Source organism: Sus scrofa, chromosome 9, assembly GCF_054392235.1.
Source record: "Sus scrofa isolate SSC_HxYL_T2T_F1_AM1 chromosome 9, Sscrofa_HxYL_maternal_Yorkshire_Landrace_v2.0, whole genome shotgun sequence".
Taxonomy (NCBI): Eukaryota; Metazoa; Chordata; class Mammalia; order Artiodactyla; family Suidae; genus Sus; species Sus scrofa.
The window spans coordinates 70,564,821-70,585,079 of NC_139391.1; the positions used below are offsets into that span (position 1 = coordinate 70,564,821).

The window sequence follows — 20,259 nt, forward strand, 5'->3', positions numbered from 1 at the left end:
GTTCTGGTCCCAGCCACGATGTTAACTCCCTTTGTGATCTAAACAAATCCCTTAACTTCTTGAAGCCTCGGTTACTTCATCTGTATAGTGGAGCTAATACCTCTTCACAAGGTCGGGAAGATGAAATGACATCATGTGTAAAGCAGTTAGTAATACCTTGCCTGGCACATAAGAGTCTTAATACATGTTTTCTTTCCTACCTACAGTAATGACATTCAGGATTATGTAATTTTCCAAGGAAAATTATGTATTTCCAAGGATATTTTGGTTTTGTTCATGAGATTCTCTACATAAAGGTTTATTAACTTGCAGATTAAAGGTCTATAAAACTGAATTGCTAAAGGCATTCTATTTAATTATACATCAAGTATCATTCCAATGCTGAATATTTTATTAGTGGCATTTCTGACTGTTAGGATGCAAAGCATGGGGCGGGGGAAAGCAGTCAATTAAAAAAATGTAGTATAACCCCAAATAGAGATCATCTTTATTTTATTGCCAAGTAGAAGAACGTTTCCAGACATTTTTTAGAGTAACTTACCCAAAGCATTTCCAAAGAAGCCCTAAACATTATTTTGCCACAATTTATTTCTCATCAGTAAGATTAGAGGATTGGCAAGGCTTTTCCAAGTCTAAATGTTTTTTGATCCTTTTTTCTGTGTTGCCTGACATTTTGGTAGAACTTATTCTTGGTTAAGACCTTGGAATACAATGGGCCGTTTGGGGTTTTTGGATGCAAACTGCTATATTTGGAATGGATGGGCAATGGGGCCCTACTATAGAGCACAGAGAACTGTGTGTGCTTGGGTTGCTTTGCTGTACAGCAGAAATTGAAGAAACATTGTAAATCAACTATACTTGAATGAAATGAGAAAAGAAAAAAAAGAGACTGAACACTTTTTTTTTTTTTATCTTTCTCGGCTGATCCTGGATGGAGAAAGATGGAGAGCTGGAAACCTACCAATACCCTTTTCTGTGTCTATATTATCTTGGTAGAAGCTTTCTGGAAGATTCTGAAGACTAAGTTACCAAACATATTCCAACTGGTTTAGTATGTATTTATCCATATGTGCCAAACATAATGCCTGCCGTAAAGAATATGCTTAATCTAGGTTTGTCATATCATCCTTCTGCCTAACCTGTTTCTCAGGAATCAAGCTCTGCAGAGAGGTGGTTTAAGTGAGGTGAAGGTTAGGATTCTGAAACAGAGGTGGATGGAAGGCATCCTGGTCATGAAAACATTCCCCATCCCCAAACTGTAGAGGAGAGAGGGACCACTACCCAACAAGCTTCACGCAGACCTCTAAGTGCCTGGAAAGCAGCCCCTCCCTGGGTGTCAGTGTTTAGGGTGTCTGTCATTGTCCTAGAATTGATTTCAGAAGCACTGACCTAGAGACTTTCTCAAAATAGGAGTTCCCTGGTGGCTCGGTAGTTTAAGGATCTGACATTGTCACTGCTGCGGCTAGAGTCACTTCAGGTTCAACCCCTGGTCCAGGAACTTCTCTGCAGGCTTAGAGTGGCCAAAAAAAAAAAAAAGGCTTAGTGATCCACAAGTAAGTTTCCAATGACATGCACAGATACCCCCTACATAGGGAGTGTGACATTTTTTTAAGGGTGTGGAGGAATAAAGGGGAAAAATAGTATTAAATTTAAAATATCATACAAATAATTCAATTCAAGTAAAATTTTCAATAGTCCTTATCTTGACATAAAACTTATGATTATTTCTTAGCATTCCCCTCCATCTTTATGCAGGGTTAATCCAAATGTTATCCATTTTAGTTTATATCATCTTTAATTCTTACAACAACCTTGAAAAGATGGATAGTTCTATGTCTATTTTATAGATGAGGAAACTGAGACTCAGGTTAATTGACTTGTATTCGTTCATACAGCTAATAACACAGGTTCATCTGACTCCAAAGCCTTTATCCTAGCTCAACAAAATTTTGCCTTCTGATACCTTCTTTTCTTTTCCTTTTTTTTTTTGTCTCTTGTCTTTTTTTTTAGGTCCACACCTAAATGGAAGTTCCCAGGCTAGGGGTCTAATCAGAGCTGTAGCTGCCGGCCTACGCCAGAGCCACAGCAAGGCCATATCTGAGCCTCATCTGCGACCTACACCACAGCTCACTGCAGCGCTGGATCCTTAACCCACTGAGCGAGGCCTGGGATTGACCCGCAACCTCATGGTTCCTAGTCGGATTTGTTTCCGCTGTGCCATGACGGGAACTCCCTGTTTTTATTTTATATTAAAGAAGACCTTGGGGGGAATCCCCTGGTGGTCTAGTGGTTAGGATTTGGCACTTTCATGGCTGCAGCCCAGGTTCAATCCCTGGTCTGGGAACTGAGATCTTGCATTAGGTCGCTGCAGGCCACGGCCAAAAAAAAAAAAAAAAAAGATAAAGACGGCTTTTGTAGTTATATACTAGCCATATTTACTTCTTTTAACAGTAGCATTTTACTGCTATGCCCCTGTTACTCATCCATTCCCTCTTCTTGCGTATTTGGATTGTTTCAGGTTTTTCACTGTGACAGATACTTTTTGTTGTGTTGTTGCCTGTTTTCCTCTTTTGCATTATTTCCCAGGAAGATTCCCAGGAGGGTTTTACTGGGTGAAAGGGTATGGACGTTTATACAGTTCTAGCTATATATTACTGAATTGTGCTTTGTCGTTGCATCTTGAAAGAGAGTATTGTCTTCTTTCACCCTATGAGAGGTTTAAGGCAAGCCAGGGAGATTCACCAATGAAAACAGCCCTCTGTTCCTTTATCGGCTTGGATATGCCCCAGGGCATATGAGACTCCCTGAACATGATGTATAACATAAGCGTGCCTACTCCAGAATAAGATCTCCTGTGGAATCACGCAATTCCCCTTTCCCAGGAGGGGTTTCCCTGCTTAAGTTGTCTTTTTCTCTTTGCCGTCACAAGATCGGCAGAAGGTTTTTCAAGCAACTGACATTTCCCTCTGGATTCAGACTAGATCTCCATTCCTGTGTCAGGAAGAGGTGTGGCAATCGTTAGAAAGGAAGCCTAGACTTCGATATACGGTCTGCTATTCCAAACTAGATGCAAAGAGTTGGGATACATAACACCAAGGAAAGGAAGCCCCCAGGGTCAGAACTGAAAAAGTTTTTAGGAACTGTCAGGAGGAAGTAAAATTGAGTCATACCAGAATAAGAAGCTTGGTTCCAACTGACAGAAGGCAATTTTGAGATATATATTTAATATCTCTGAATCTTAGCTATCTTAGCTATCCATGGCAAGGGTACCACTGGACGATATTGAAAGGTTTGGACTGAAATTTTATGGCATATGCTAGGCACTCAATCCCAAGGCAATTGTGGGAAAAGGATAGACACTGAAGGCAAGCCCAGAACTGGTTTGGCTAGCTCTTTCTACCCACGTTACCTGGGGCAAATTTTTAATCCTCTTTGAGCCTCAGTTTCCTTTTCTGTAAAATGGAGATTGTGATATTTATCTACAAAGTTTTGTTTTGTTTTCTTTTGTTTTCTTTTTTTTTTTTGGCCACCCCGTGGCACAGGGGGTTCCCCGGTCAGGGATCAGATGCAAGCCACAGTTGCAACCTAAGCCAAAGCTGGGCAACACCAGATCCTTTAACCCACTGTGCCAGGCCAGGGATTGAACCTGCATCCTGGAGCTGAAAGGATGCCACAACTACAAAGGATACTGCAATTCCTACAAAATTTGTTTTACAGACTAAGTGGGAGTGTGTGCCAAACATATAGTAAGTGCTTGATTAAAAAAGGATCTATTACTGGGAGTTCCTGTCGTGGCTCAGTGGTTAACGAACTCAATTAGTAGCCATGAGGACTAGTAGCCCTGACCTCGCTTTGTGGGTTAAGGATCTGGGGTTGCTGTGGCTGTGGTATAGGCCAGAAGCTACAGCTCCAATTAGACCCCTAACCTGGGAACCTCCATATGCTGTAGGCATGGCCCTAAAAAGCAAAAATAAATTTTAAAAAAATTTAAAAAGGAGCTACTACTAATTTACAAATCTATCAATAAATATGATTAACCAAGTCTCCCCCTGTGTCAGTGGTTCTCAAACATAATGAGCATAAGAATCACCTAAGGATACTTATTTAAAGTGCAGATTTTCAGGCTCAACCCCTGGAAATTCTATTTCCGTTAGTTTGGGATGGGGCTTAGGAATCTGCATGTGTAACCAAGTTCCGAGGGAATTTCTGTTGCCGATAGTCAATAAACCATACTTTGAGAAACACTGTTCTATTATCTCAGGGAATAAAAAGGGAAAAAAGGTCTTTCCCATCACTGATATGCCATAAGAACTCTATATAACTTGCAGATGTAAAATTAAAGAGACCCAGGAGTTCCCTGATGGACTAGAGGTTAAGGATTTGGCATTGTCATAGCTGTGGCTCATGTTTGATCCCTGGCCTGGGAACTTCCACATGATTTGGGCATGGCCAAAAAAAAAGAGAGACCCAGAAATTTTTTTTTAATTTAATTTTTAAAGTACAGTTGATTTACCATGTTTTGCCAATTTCTACAGCAAAATGCCTGTCATATGTGTGTGTGTGTGTGTGTGTGTGTGTGTGTATAGATATAGATACACACACACACAGATTCTTTTGAGAGATCCAAATATTGAATGATTCTGTATTCAAGATGTTTTATATAGTTCTTACCTACTTAAAGGCTTTAGAAATGTCCTAAAGTGAAGTTTTACCCTTTTGGCACTCATGATATGGGTGCATGTGTATAACACTTTTCTTTCTTTTTTGTCTTTTTAGGGCCGAACCAGGCTAGGGGTCTCATCGGAGCTACAGCTGCCGGCCTATGCCACAGCCACAGCCACAGCAACGCGGGATCCGAGCTGCCTCTGCGACCTACGCCACAGCTCATGGCAATGCCGGATCCTTAACCCACGGAGCGAGGCCAGGGATCGAATCCGCAACCTCATGGTTCCTAGTCGGATTCGTTTCCACGGCTCCACGATGGGAACTCCAACAACACTTTTCCTTGGAGTCATCTTAATGCCTCATGGAGACCTCTCTTTCTCTCCCTCTCTCTCGTTTCCTCTCTCCCTCTTTCTCTCTGGACTGTGGTACTTAATTATCTCCCCCTTGGAGTGTTGACAGACATGACCATTTCAATCTAATGTTCTTGCTTTACATCTCATGTTTCATTTCCCCAGCTGGACTTTAAGTCCAAAAGCAGGGACCCATGTCTTTTTTTGTTGTTGTTGTTTTCTGTCTTCCGCAAGACTCTTATAAAGCCTTTGAAAATGATATTTATTGCATAACTATATTTGGATGGATGTAGCCTAATACTCATTGATAAATTCTGTACCACAAGAGTGGCTCAAAATAAGTCATGAAAGGGTGAGCTATTAGGCTTTAAGTTTTGGAGTCGGAGCAGATTTAGCTCCAAGGCCTCGGCAAGTGCTGTCATCTCTCTGGGCCTATTTTCCCATTTGAAGGGTGAATAATGCCTACCTTGCAGATGTGCTGTGGGGATTAAGAGAGAGTTCACAAGGTTTCTAGCAAAATGCCTAACACCTACGGTTCTCTTTAAATGGTATATACTTGCTCCTATTATTATATTTAAAAGTACCACAGAGAGAACTGCCATAGATATTTATCTTCAGGTGTAAAATAATAAACAACTGATTCTGAGTTATTATCTGAGCTGATATTTTCTCTTTATTTCTTTTCTCTTCTTATTTTTTAAGGTCTAGCATTTTCAGCTTTAAGTTACAGACTGTCCAGAGGTTTGTATGCATTCCCTATAGAGGCGGGAGAGGACACAAAGCAGCCATTTTACCAGTCCCAGGCTCACACAGAACAGTACAATCAGGGTTTAAGTTTATGCTTCACAAACCTTCTCTGTCCACGGCCATAATTATTGTCACTTTTCTCCCGTTATTGAGAAGCAACAAGCACCCAGAATGAAGAATATGCATCCCACCTGAAATGAGAAGAAGGAACTTTCAGCTTTTTGTATTATGGAGATAGGAGATTCACTAGTTCCAGGAATGAGACAGACTCTTTTGGCCCTCCAGAGCAAGTTTTAGGAAAGCTGCAAGAGAAATGTTACAAAAATGGCAATCTGGGTTTGTTTACTACTTTAAAACACTGCCAGTTATGTACCAAGAGATTTTATGCTATGGAGGAAATAATATATACAATTTTTCAAGAAAAATAATAATTAGTTTTATTTCTGAAGGCAAAAAATTGTAATGAATATCTAGGAATAAGGTGGATAGTGGTTAAATAAACTGTGACATAGTCACTTGGTAGAACAGCAAACAATCATTTAAAACGTTTACCTAGACATATGGAAATATGTCTAAGTAATAGCTCATGGAATAACATGGAAAAGTGTAATAACATATAAAAAATGCTTCTGAGTACATTTTAAGCAAAAAAAACAGGAAAAAATTTAGACTCCACAGCTTTCTCCAACTCAAGAGTGAGCAGAGCCTTCTCAGTCCTGCCTGCCTCTTGCAATAGCCAATAAAAAGTCTGTACTCAGGTGGTGGGATTGTGACGTCACAACAACCCAGCCAATCTCCCTGATGATTATTTGCATAGTTCACGCCTCCTATTCCAACAGAACCCAATTTCTTTTAAGGAGAGCACTGAGTGAAAGAGGTATCTCCAAAAGAAAAGGAAGAAAATTATGTTAGCAAAGGACTACTTGTAATGATGTTGGTATCAAAACACAGTGATCAAAAATTATATCTAGTCTCTTTGGACAGTTCTTTTACTTTCTAAGAAAAGCACTCTAGTTAGTATGTTAAATCTTAAAACAGCTCTTTGATAACCCATTTGATGTTTAAAATGTTTTTTTCAAGAATTCCTTTGGCATAGGAAACAATTTCCTTGGATGATCTACAAGCCTCTTGCTACTAGAAAGAGATGTCTTTTATTTCTTAGACTTAACTGCTTTTACAAAAAGAAAAATTTTATGCTTACCTGTTGATCTTGGCACCTGATCCTCTATAATTAAAGCTTCAACAGTTTTTCAAGCTAAATGAACTGGCTACTGACAAGGATAACAGGATTCCATAACCCTGATCTTTACTCTCCTTGTTTATATATTTACTAGTTTAGGAAATTTGATACTATCAGGAGTGCCCTCTCTCGACAGCCTAACTGGCATTTCCATTCAAAAAGCATTAAGCTCAGTGGGATAATCCTGCCTTTCCATGTGGCAGACAGTGGGCTTGGACAAGTTAACTGCTCTCATTTCATTCGGGTTTACTGAGCACATACTATGTGTCAAGAGTTTTCACATGCATTATCTAGTTTAATTCTTATAATTAAACCATGTGATGATATTATGAGCCCTTGTTTACAGATGAGAAAACAAGAGTGAAAGAGGTTAGTGATGTGGTCACCCAAGAACATCCAGAGAGTAACAGAACCAGAAATTTTACGTGAATTTTCTAACACCAAGACCAGGGGTTTCCCACTAGACCATGTTATTTATCTGTAATTAACTAGTGGTTGCCAAAGCAAAACGGTAATATTTTTACTACTCCCACATTCAGAATATTATTCTTGTACTGTAAATCTGTAAATTTTTGTCTTATATCAAAATATAGTTGTGTGCCTATATTTCCCCAAGAAACCTAGAAGAATAGAATGATCTAGTCCTTTCAACAAAATTCCAATCAAAGTTTTTCACCTTCTCTTTATTTTAAGTACTCAAGCATCTACTACGGCTCATGAAAATTTGTCATCAGCTTCAGACTGGTGGTTGCAGGTCACACGGCTCTCTATACAACTTCTCACCCAAACTGCCTAGGCAGTAGTATATTTGTTCTATAGTATGACACTCAGTGAAAATTAGAAATGGGTGAGACACACTTGAATTCCCAAGGACAGAATCACTGGAGTGGAACGTTCAACTTTTTGAAGCTGGATGACATCTCTATTTACAGCTATGGCCCTCACTCTATGACTGGCAGTTTCTAAGTGCTTTCCACATATTGCCCAATACTCTATAAGGTTGGTTGGTATCCCCATTTCTAAATGAGGAAACCGGGGCTTAAAGAGGTTAGACCACTTGCCTCCAGTCACATGGTCAGTGGACAGCAAGAGCCAGGATTTGCCCCCAAGCAGTCTAGCCACAAAGAGTCTAAGCTCTTAACCTCTATACTACACTGCCTCTCCAAAATGGAGTGTAAAGTGTTGGCTGGTTTCCTGAAACACACAATTTTTTGTTGACCTGAATTACACCTTGCTACATATGGCCACTAACAGGAAATCTGGCCATCATGCTATAAGTACATGGACATGCAAAGGTCAAACTTAAGGTCAACTCCAACCTAGTATGGAAATGAGGCATAATTCAAAATGATACTGCTCTCTACTGCCTTAAAGCTTCACACCAACTCCCTTTACTCTTCTTCAGCCTAGAGTCAGGTCATGAACATGTGTCCACGTGTGCTCACCACGTGCTGGCCACTGCTTCCCAAGACCCCGCCCAGGGTCTGAGGGTCCCTGCACTTCTCTGGGGCCAGTTGGGCCGTTACAGCAGACTTTGACATCTGGCACCGAGTGCACCTGCCCCTGTTGGGTCTGTCTAGTCCTGCCATGGTCTTCACTGGCATCCTTCCTTTCCATCACTCTTCAAAATGCTAAAGGCTTGTGGCCTTGTGATGTGGAGGTGGGGGTGGTTCTACATTTTCAGCCCATCCTAAATTCCTGTTTTCTAAAAACGGTGCTGCCTCGTTTAGAAAGTAGCTGCCTCACTGAAGTAAATTCTTAACAACGTAGGCTCTTCTAGGACACACATTCAAATGAGTGGTTGGAATGGGAAGACAGGACAGAGTCCGGAAACTCACAGACTAGTAGGACTGAAGTGAGGCTAGAATGGCACCATGTGTGTGAAAGAGACTGGTACACTGTGAAATGCTTTAGAGATCACTGTGACTCACAGACTGAGTGGCCCCTTCATTACAGTCTAGACCCCTGGTTCTCAAATGTTAACTTGCATCAGACTTACCTGGAGAGCTTGTTAAAACAGATTTGGGGGCCTATTATTTCTGATTCAAGTAGGTCTGGTTGTTGCCCAGCAATGTGCATTTGTATCAAGTTTCCAGATGCTGCTGATGCTGCTGGTCTCCAGAACCAGCCTTTTGAGAGGTCCAGGCTGCTGGGTAGGCACAAACCACCGCATCCACAGCGAGCACACAGTAGGCACTCAGATGGGGTTGTTATTACTACCAGGGTCCTTATCTTCATAACCCCAGTGTTTGCTCTCTTCTGCCTGCAGATTACTCAGAGCAGTTTGGCTGAGATTTATGGGGGAAAGAGACTGCATTCCTTTTCTCTCTTCCATGTCTCAACCTCCTGCTATTAATACCCTTTCTTATTTGAAAGCTACTTCGCAATTTGCAAGAACTCTCGCATACATTTTTCTGTTCAAAAATGAAATACTTTCTCGTTTCTGAGCACAAAGCTGAGACTGGTGAGGCAGTTTACTAAAAGTGAGGGAAGTGGCCATGGGGCCGAAGAACAGCAGCTTCCTTCCCATTGCATTTGCAGCTCCGAATGCAAGCATCCGTACGTGTTTCAGATCAGGTGCCTTAGCGGCGGTTGGCGTCTTCCTCGTTGAAGAGATGTTACAATGTGCAAAGTTAGACCAAAGAAAGGAGCAACCGATAAGCATCCCTATTGCGCCTTTTCTCCGCCAAATAAACTGAGTGGGTGGGGGAAATCTCGACAGAGCCTCTCCTGGGAGGGTCCCTCACGCGTCTGCTAATACCCCATTCCGTCGGCCCGCCGCCTGCCTCTTTACTCCGCAGCTCGCTCTCTGCAATGCTAAAACGCAGCAGCTTAGCCCTCCAGATCTGTCTTGGGGGACCGCACGGTGCAACCAACCCTAAAAACGTGGCCGCGCGACACCCCCCTCAGCCCTCCGGGCTTCCCATTGGCCGGTTGGCGTTGTCATTCCCTTCTGGCCTCGCCTTCCCCTCCCCGGGCCGAGGCAACGGGCGGGGTAGGTTGCGCGCTCGCCGCTGGCAAGGGCCGCGGCAGCGGCTTTGCAGCAGGCGGCGCGGCGCGGCGCGGCGGGCGGGGAGCGGGGCGCGCGGGCGGGGGAGGGGCGGGGCGGGCGGCGTTCTCCACCGCCCGCCGGTGCCCGGCAGGGGCCCGCGGCAGGGCGGGGGGCCGCAGTCGGCGCCGAGGGTGGCCGACGAGGACCTGCCTGGCCGGCTGCCCCATGCCTGCCTCGCCCAGCAGCCCGGCCCGCCGGGAGGGATGCGCTGTGCCGCCCAGCTCCCCTCCGCCCTGCCCATGCCCAGAAGCAGAAAGTTTAGGGGCCGGGGGCTGCCTTCCTCCTCCCGCTCCAATGACTGCCCAAGGACTCCTGCTGCCCAGCTTCGATTGTGACCTGCCTCCGCTCCCCAGGTCGTAATGAACTGTTCCAAGCTGTAACCAAGGCTTCCCCCCCACCCCGCCCCTCCCTCATCCATCCCTTAGAAAGATTTATTTTTTTAATTCAAGAAATTGTGATCTGCCGACTCCCCTCCTCGTTAATAATTTAGACCCCGAGCCTCCTTTCTGAGTGTAAGAGGGGGTGCGGTCTCCTCCAAGACGGCGCGCTGGAAGGACAGATTCCCCTTGCCGACCCACATACACCATGAAGAGGTGCAAATCGGACGAGCTGCAGCAACAGCAGGGCGAGGAGGATGGAGCTGGGCTGGAAGATGCTGCTTGCCACCTGCCGGGCACAGATCTCCGGCCTGGGGAGGCCACGGGTGCTAACTCTGCCGGCGGGCCAACTTCGGATGCGGGCGCTGCCGCGGCACCCAACCCGGGTCCCCGAAGCAAGCCTCCTGATTTAAAGGTGAGCGCAGACCCTCCCCTGGCGAGCCCAGCCGGCGACCTAGCTTTCCTCGCCTCACGCAGAAGTACTTTAACAGGATAAAAGTGATGGGGAAGCCAGACAAAGGTCAGAGAGGAGGAGCAAATGTTCGGCCAGATCCTGGGCTGGACATCAGGTACCATTTGTGCCTCAGTCTTTCAGCTCATTGCAGGCCTCTGTTTGTGCCTCTTTATTCAGCAGACGCTCTAGTGACTCACCCATCTGAGATTGTTCGAATAATGTGTGTGAAGTGCTATTCGCAGACAAAGGGGCTGGAGAAATCCAAGATGCTAACTAAAAAGTTGTCATCACTTTTCCTCCTGTAAGATGACAGGGGAAGAAAATTACAGCGTGGGAGGCCAAGCTGAGGACCATTAGCTGCCTATGCTGAATTAGTTTCCTCCTTTTGGGACCTTCCTGGATTGAAGCTCAGTTTGTCCATCTGTGAAAGGGGAGTGTGGATTTCTTGCCGTTAGGTGGAGCCAGAGGTTAAGCTAGTGCTTGGAGATCCCAGCCCGCTTGCTAAACCAACCCCCAGGGTGGAGAACTGACAGGTGGCTGCTAGCTCAGTGCTTGGGCTGGTTTGGGGCCTCGGTTCAACTTGCACACATGCTGAGCCGGCAGTTAGAACCAGAATCGGAAAGAAGCGATCACATGCTGCTGGGAGTCCTTTATTTTCCGGCCTGAGATTGCTGAGATAATTATCAAGCTGTATTAAATATGTCTCTGTATTAATTAAATCAGCAGCTGTGATAAATAATGCACCTTTGCTGGAGCTGCCACAGGGACTGCAGACTCAGGCTTCTCAAGCGCGTTCACCACGGTGCTGAGAGAGATGTCAGCCCAAGGAAGGAACTTAGATGCCTTGGAGATTGATGCCTCGGGGAGATTTTCTCCTGAGGGGGTGCAAGGCCTTGGCTAGGGGAGCAGAAGGACTCCGTTATGTTAAATAAAGCCTGTATCCTATGGCAGCGGCCGCTAAGGAGCTTGCCAGAATAAACCAATGACATTCCTCGTCTGGCCTGAGCGGCACAGAGTCAGGAAGTCAGAGCGCAGGTGAGTGTGCTCTTACCTGTGTGTGTCACCTGTCTGTATTCCTCGGGGAGGGGTGAGAAGGGGACCAACGACCCCCATGTGTGCCCTTTTGAAAATGTGTGGTAGTTATTCGAATGGGACCTCTGGTTTCGCTGTTGTCCTTTTCAGAGGTGTAGGGTCAGCCTCTTGTCTAAAGATGAGCTCCGTTGGGTAGGCTGTGCACAAGAAGTCCTTGGTGCTTGGCCCAGCTGCCACCTCTGAACCCACCCTGTGTGATCCAGAGGTGTGGGTCCTGTTTACAATGAGCTGGTGCCTTTAATGCTGATACAGGGAGGGGGCCAGCCTCCCCCTGCAGACTTCAGCTTCATTCTGGGCCGATCCAGATGAGTGCGGCCAGCAAACCTTGACTCCTTGAGCAGATAGGACCCTTACCCTGAGTCCACGAGAAGCAGCCTTGGCGTCTCCAGCTCAGGCCGTTGGAAACTGCCAGTTCCATTCATTTCCTCCAGCTGCCTTCAGGAGGGAAGGTGGACTGGTTGTGGTGTGGGGGCCGCAGTGTCTTTGTCTTTGTAGATAAAGCTGCTGGAAGAAGCTCATTCATCTCCACCCTCTATTTTCTCCTCTCTCTCTGTCTTTTTTTTCGTGACACTTGTTCTGGTTGAGGCAGATATAGCAACAACTCTACACTCGCTATTAAACGCTGACCTTCCCTGAACCCAAATTGAGATCAGATGTGAGAAAAGCCCTTGTCCTTCCAAGTCGTCCTCCACCAGCACCGGAAAACATAGCACTGAGGTGATTGCAGCCATGTGGACCCAGGCTGGCAGCACAGAGAGAAACTAGCTGCTGCCGGCTCAGTGGGCACATGGGGGAGAAAGCAGGGTCTTATCTCTGTCTGCCGTATCCTGTGTTTACAGGGTAGGGACTTCAGAACCAGACAGGAACTTGGGGGCTATCGCCGTTTGATGTGCTGTGTGATCTCAGGCAAATCATCAACTTTTCTGAATCTTTTTCTCGGGAGAGGGACTAGGAATATTGAAGGGTGTCCAAGCTTATTCTCCTGTGCTGGCGCAGTTTTCCAGTGATGGAAAAATTCCATCATTGGCTCTGGCACTGGGTAGAAGCGAGCTTGTTTTAGATTTGATGGTAGTACCAGAAAGGGGTCAGTTTGATTTTTAACACCCTCTGCCCCACACTTGTGTTTGGCCTGGAGCGACCAGCTGTTCTGGTTTGCTTTAGTTTTCATTTTAAACTTTGGAGATAGGAACTTTTGGTCCCTTAATCCCACTTCTGTTTTCTTGTGACAGCTCCAGGCGGTGTGACAGATAGTGCAATGGAGAAAGTCATTTTGAGAAAGGGGGGAAAAAAAGAAGAGGCTTTGTCTGAAGCACCTCTGTGGAAGTTGGGTGTGGGGAGAAGAGAGAATTTTTTTTTTTTTTTTTTTTTGCTTTTTTAGGGCTGCCCCTGTGGCATATCCTTAACACACTGAATGAGGCCAGGGATTGAACCTGCATCCTCATGGATGCTGGTCAGATTTGTTTCTGCTGAGCCATGACGGGAACTCCAGAGGAGAGAATTTTGGTCTGGATGTGCCCTAACAAGTGGCAGCCAGGGGTTTCAGGGGCTGCTGTGGTCTCTCTCTGTGGTCCTGCAGTGTTATGAGCACTGCCGTATAAATTTCCTCTGTGGTGCCTGAGATCTGTGATTATGGGGTGAGGCGTGAAAGGAAGGAAAAATAGTTAAGCAGCAATCTTAAAGGAGCCATCATTAAACTGTAACTGAGGAGTTTCCTGGTAGCTCAGTGGGGTAAAGATCTGGCGGTGTCACTGCTGTGGCTCGAGTTTGATCCCTGGTCTGGGAACTTCTACCTGCCCCAGACACAGTCCCCCAAAAAGAGTGTAATTGAAAAATAGCCTGAAAATGGGAGTTCCTGTTGTGGCTCAGCGTTTAACGTACTTGACTAGTATCTGTGAGAATGAGAGTTTGATACCTGGTCTTGCTCCATGGGTTGAGGATCTGGCGTTGCCTTGAGCTGTGGTATAGGTTGCAGATGCAGCTCGGATCCTGAGTTGCTATGGCTGTGGCGTAGGCCGGTGGTTACAACTCCGATTGGACTCCTAACCTGGGAATCTCCGTATGCTGAGGGAGCGGCCCTAAAAAAAACCAAAAAAAAAAAAAAAAAAAAAAAGGAGTTCCCGTCATGGCTCAGTGGTTAACAAATCTGACTAGGAACCATGAGGTTGTGGTTCTATCCCTGGTCTAGCTCAGTGGGTTAACGATCCAGCGTTGCCATGAGCTGTGGTGTAGGTTGCAGACGTGGCTTGGATCTGGCGTTGCTGTGACTCTGGCATAGGCCGGTGGCTACAGCTCCGATTGAACCCCTAGCCTGGGAACCTCCATATGCCGAGGGAGCGGCCCAAGAAAAGGCAAAAAGACAAAAAAAAAAAAAAAAAAAAAAAGAAGAAGAAGAAAAATAGCCTGAAAATGGACATTGTCCTACAGGCAGCTTATGCAGGTGCTTGGGGGCTTTCTCAGCTTCTCCACATACTTGATGTGACCTTCAGGGGAGATCTCAACAGACACTCCTGCAACAGGAGCCCAGCAGTTCAGGTCACATCCCCTGCCCCTTGTGGCTTGGATTCCTGTTGAACCACTGGAGTTCATGTCCTGATTCACTTGTGGTCATTATCCAGTTCTTTTTTTTTTTTTTTTTTTTTTGGTCTTTTTGCCTTTTCTAGGGCCGCTCCTGCGGCATATGGAGGGTCCCAGGCTAGGGGTCTAATCGGAGCTGTAGCCACTGGCCTACGCCAGAGCCATAGCAACGCAGGATCCGAGCCGCATCTGCGACCTACACCTCAGCTCACGGCATCGCCGGATCCTTAACCCACTGAGCAAGGCCAGGGATCGAACCCGCAACTTCATGGTTCCTAGTCAGATTCGTTAACCACTGCGCCACGACAGGAACTCCCATTATCCAGTTCTTTACAGCTGCCAGGTTCTTGCTCGCTGGGAGGAGATGCTGGACTGCTGGTCACAGAGAGTGCTGGCTCATCAGAAGTGCACGGGAGTTTCCAGCAAGTAGACCCAGTGCCAGAGGGAGTGGGAGTGGGAGGCGCTCAGGGGAAAACTGCAGAAAGGGACGCGGAGCACCCGTTCCTGTTAAAAATACAGCAGGTGGTAGATAATGCTGAGGCCTGGGATGAGTGGCTGAGCACGAGTCAGCTGGCTCTTTCTTGAGGCCTTTTATGTATTTATTTATTTTTAAATTTTGCATAAGTATAGCTGTCTTTATTTTTTTATTTTGTTTTTAATTTGTATACTTATTTTTATTTTTTTCCATTGTAGCTGGTTTACAGTGTTCTGTCAATTTTCCGCTGTACAGCAAGGTGACCCAGTTACACACACCTGTATACATGCTTTTTTCTCACATTCTCTGGCTCCATCCTAAGTGACTAGACATAGCTCCCAGTGCTACATAGCAGGATCTCATTGCTAATCCCTGAGGCCTTTTAGAAGCTCGGGGGCAGGGGAGGAAATGGCAGACCTCGCCCCCTCTCCCAGCCCCTGACAGCCCGAGGGTCTGAGCCTTTCCAGAAAGGAAGGCTGTGGGTGTGCTGGCCAGAGGCCTTCCCCTGGACTTTCCCCCGGAGGTTCTCTTTCAAAAGCCTCTGTGAATACTTTGCCTGGGGATTTCTGAACAGTATTAATAGTTTTTCCTAGAAGAAAAAGGGAGGGCTCTGAGTTTCATGATGCCCGTCCTGGTTCGAAGTCCTTTTGACTCAGATCTCCAGCTCGTGGTCCTCCATCCACCCCAGACACGGGTCTCCCTGCCTGCTCAGAGCGGAGGGCCCTTGGAAGCCAAAGAGGAGAGGGCGAGCCACACCTGCATCCTGTGTGATGCTCCTTGCGGGCACACAGTCTGTGCCGGTCACAGGTACAACACCCACCCCGCCCCGATGCCCTGGCTTCCTTCAGCTCTTCTGTAGAGAGCCCGCTGGAAAGAGCTTCATGGGTCAACAGATACTAACGCCTTCAGCGGGAGAGACACTGTTTGCAGTTGTGAAACATGCCATGCATATAAAAGTGTCTGAAAACATAGGTACAGTTTAAATTACAGCAGCAAAACAGACACCGCAGCTACCCACCACCTGAGTCAAGAGAGAACACTAACGTACCCAAGAAAGCTCTGCTTGTTTTTCTGCTGGTTTTATTTGTTGTTGTTTTTTTTTTAAGGCCCCTTGTTTTGATAAAATTTATGGGTCTCAGTTTTTCCACCTTTTCAGTGGATAAGCCTGGCGAATTCATGGGAATGCGGGTGAGATGGAGGGGTGTGTGTGCTTGGGGACCCTGGGGCTCTGTGTGGCTTTACTGCCTCCTGAGACCTCTTGCTCTCCTTCAAAAGTGATGTGTTGAGGCTTGAAGAGTCCCGCAGTCTCAGGTGGGAGCAGGACCCCTGGGAGCCATCTCACCAGGGGAGGGAGAACTGAGGTAGACCTAAGAACAAGGAAATGGGAAATTGATTCTTTGTTGGCAGGCATTGCCTTTGCCTCCAGGCAACAGGGTGAAACACTTGCGAGGAAATCATCCGTCAAAGCATAGACAAGTTTAGGGGTGCTTTGAGCATCATCAATGGAATCAGAAACCTATAGGGTTAAGCAAAAGTGGTAAGCTTAGGAGTTCCCATCGTGGCGCAGCAGAAACGAATCCGACTAGGAACCATGAGGTTGTGAGTTCAATCCCTGGCCTCGCTCAGTGGGTTAAGGATCCGGTGTTGCCGTGAGCTGTGGTGTAGGTGACAGATGCAGCTAGGATCTGGCGTTGCTGTGACCGTGGTGTAGGCCGGCAGCTACAGCTCTGATTAGACCCCTAGCCCAGGAACCTCCATATGCTGCGGGTGCGGCCCTCAAAAGACAAAAGACAAAACAAACAAACAAAACAAAAAAACTGGTGCACTAACAGCAAGATATTAAAGGGTGTAAAGTTAATTACCAACAAGAGGAAAGCAGTTGTGAAGTGTGGGAAATGAAATGGCAAATGCCAGGTCCCTTGTATGGCCAGTGTCCTTTTTGACCTGATGGCACTTCCCCAGTCCTGTAAACAGGGACAGTGGAGGGTGGTTAAGAATGCTGAGGGTGGAGTTCCCATTGTGGCACAGTGGGTTAAGAACACAACTAGTATCCACAAGGATGCGGATTCAATCCCTGACCTTGCTCAGTGGGTTAAGGATCTGGTGTTGCTGTGAGCTGCGGTGTAGGTCGTGGATGTGGCTCAGATCCGGTGTTGCTGTGGCTGTGGTGTAGGCCGGCAGCTGCAGCTCTAAGTCAACCCCTAGCCTGAAAACTTCCATATGCTGCAGGTGTGGCTATAAAAAGAAAAATAAGGAGTCCCTGTCGTGGCTTAGCAGAAACGAATCTGACTAGGATCCATAAGGATGCAGGTTCTATCCCTGGCCTCACCCAGTGGGTTAAGGATCCAGCATTGCCATGATCTGTGGTGTAGGTTGTGGTTGAGGCTCACATCTGGCATTGCTGTGGCTGTGGTGTAGGCCGGCAGCTATAGCTCCGATTCGACCCCTAGTCTGGGAACCTCCATATGCCACGAGTGCGGCCCTAAAGAGACCAAAAAAAAAAGGAAAAACTAAAGGAAGGAAGAAAGCAAGACGAGATGCCTGTTTTTGTCCTGCTTGGACCTGATATGGGAGGACCAAGGGTCCTGAGGCCTGGGGTTGCCCCCTTCCATCCTCTCCGCCTTCAGGGCTTTTCAGAGCAGCCCTGGATGTGGGCTCGGGAGGAATTGGTGGCTGATGGGAAAGCATGTGGTGAATGAGGCTGTCTGTTCTCCTGCCACATATTGGGTTTTAAATGAATTCCCAGCTGCCCTTGTTGTTCCAGTGGGAACTGTCTTGCAGGCTTCAATCTTTACAGAACGTGCTGCTTTTGGTGTATTTAATTGTCTTAACTGCCAATCCCATTCGCAAGAATCTCTCCCTCGCCAGGGAATTGAAACCTCTAATAGGATCTGCATTTGGGGTTGAAATTTTAAAAAAGTGTGGGTGGCAGGAGCTGGGGGAAAAAACTGAGATGGCTCCTCAGTGGTGGTTTTGGAGGCCAACTCGAAACCCAGCTCTATTTTCATCTCTCCTCTAAGAAATGGCGTCTCCCTCAGAAAACGTCATAGACCCATAGGTGAGGAGGGTGCATTCTAGATCGAGGCCGTCCTGGACTGGGTCCACTTTTATCAGCTAAACACTGAAGCCTCTCTCCATGGTAAGAAGTTAAAAACAAAGCCTGTTGAGGGATGGTAGGTGTGTTTCGTGATTGCGTGAGAAAGACAATATTTGGAGTTCCTTTCGTGGCTCAGAATCTGGAGCCACGTGGAAATGAATCTGACTAGCATCCGTGATTATGCAGGTTCGATCCCTGGCCTCACTCAGTGGGTTAAGGATTCAGCATTGCCGTGAGCTGTGGTGTAGGTTGCAGATGCGCTCAGATCCGGCGTTGCTGTGGCCGTGGTGTAGGCCGGTGGCTACAGTTCCAATTGGACCCCTAGCCTGGCAACCTCCATATGCCACAGGTGCAGTTCTAAAAAAAAAAAAAAAAAAAAAAGACAATATGTGACTTCTGAAACCAAATGGCTAAAGGCTTCTTTATTCCAGTTAGCTGAGTGATGTCCACTCTGGAAAACAAAGTTGGCTATGAGAACTCGAGCCAGGACCTTAGGAATTTGTGAGGACAGTACACACGTTCAGGCTTCCCCTGGATCTGTGTTCATCTCTTTCCAAAAAACTCGATCTTGGCAGTTACTAAGATGACAGACTGAGACAAGGTTTAAACTACAGCAGGAGGGATCTGGGTTAGACACAAAAAGCTGAGCGTTTTAAATCTTTGGAAAAGGTGGTTGTCGAAGGATTAAATCGCCTTGTTACGTTGGCCTTGTAGATGAGGGGATAGTTGACGCTCAGAACCTAAGTAGCGGAGTTCCTGTCTTGGCGCAGCGGAAACGAATCAGACTAGGACCCATGAGGTTGCGGGTTCAATCCCTGGTCTCTCCCAGTGGGTTAAGGATCCAGGGTTGCTGTGAGCTGTGGTGTAGGTTGCAGACACGGCTCGGATCTAGTGTTGCTGTGGCTTTGGTGTAGGCTGGCATCTGTAGCTCCGATTAGACCCCTAGCCTGGGACCCCCATATGCCGTGGGTGCAGCCCTAAAAAGCACCCCCCCCCAAAAAAAAGAACCTAAGTAGCAGTCGCCACGTTTGTGTTAAGGTCTCTGCCCAGGAATATTGGAGACACAAAAATGATAGATGATACAGCTCCTGTCCTCCTGCTCACCGAGGAGTCCATCCATAAGCAGGTGAAAAGTTGGATAACAGTTTGAGAGAGCCATGTCACAAGGCAGAAAGAACAGGATTAATTGCAAGATGAGTGCTGTAGATAAGGAGCTCTCTGGAGTTCAGAGCAGGGTGGTGAGATTACTGCAGACTGGTGTGGTCAGAGAGGGCTGTGTGGAGGGGGAGGCGGTGAAGGGTGAGGGAGGTGAGAAGAGGCAGAGAGGGGGCACACCATGCAGGTAACTTTAATCAAAAGCTTTTATGGGAGTTCCCATTGTGGCTCAGTGGTAATGAACCTGATTAGTATCCATGAGGACATGGGTTCCATCCCTGGCCTTGCTAAGTGGGTTAAGGATCCAGCATTGCTATGAGCTGTGGTGTAGGTGGCAGACATGGCTTGGATCCTGCATTGCTGTGGCTGTGGTGTAGGTTGCAGATGCGGCTCAGATCCTGTGTTGCTCTGGCTGTGCCGTAGGCTGGCAGCTGTAGCTCCAATTCGACCCCCGGCCTGGGAACTTCCATATGCCACAGGTGCGGGCCTAAAAAGACAAAAAAATACCCCCAAACCCAAACTTTTATGCCATTGTTTGTTAAGCTGATTCTGTGTGAAGACCCATTGCATGAGGTCACTTTGCCTGGCTTGCACTGGTTCTAGGCAGCACTCTCTAAGCCTGGAACGAGGAATTAAAGTAAAAATTGAGTGTGGGGAAATCATTTGCCCCTGAGCTGAGATCTGTTTTTTAATGTCAGCTGTGATGCTGGAAAGAGAAGAAGGATTCTGAAAATCTTTTATCACCTTGTTTCTAAGAGGAACAGTGGCAGCTGCTCACTCTTTTCTATCCTTGTGTCCGTCAAACCTGGGGTGACAATTCCTCTCCAGCTCCAACCCAGGCTCTCGGCCCAAGGCTTCTCAAGGGCAATTGGAAACTTCTGCCATATACTCTGTATCTCGAGAGTAGGACTCTGTGGGTTTTTACAGCAATTAGCTCCCTAATGCTGGCCCTGTTTCCATAGAGACCCTATAAATAGAGGA

General features: G+C 46.5%; 2 protein-coding genes across 3 annotated transcripts in view; one reads left to right on the top strand and one right to left on the bottom strand.

Annotated features, from left to right (window-relative positions):
• DSTYK (dual serine/threonine and tyrosine protein kinase) overlaps positions 1 to 9,876 on the bottom strand; it is a 76,675-nt gene extending 66,799 nt beyond the window's left edge. Inside the window, exons 1-2 of the mRNA XM_084976802.1 lie at positions 9,002 to 9,876; positions 5,867 to 5,953 (exon numbers count right to left, since the gene is read on the bottom strand). The gene's annotated coding sequence lies outside the window, so the exon portion shown is untranslated. The remainder of the gene's footprint in view (positions 1 to 5,866; positions 5,954 to 9,001) is intronic.
• Positions 9,877 to 10,021: 145 nt separating this feature from the next.
• Positions 10,022 to 20,259, top strand: part of TMCC2 (transmembrane and coiled-coil domain family 2) — a 42,528-nt gene continuing 32,290 nt past the window's right edge. Inside the window, exon 1 of one of the 2 annotated variants that reach the window (XM_021063276.2) lies at positions 10,022 to 10,846. In XM_021063276.2, coding sequence (XP_020918935.1) covers positions 10,640 to 10,846 — 207 coding nt within the window. In that variant the 5' untranslated portion in view covers positions 10,022 to 10,639. Of the gene's footprint in view, positions 11,921 to 20,259 lie in introns of both variants that reach the window. The other variant, XM_021063277.2, reaches the window with a different exon arrangement.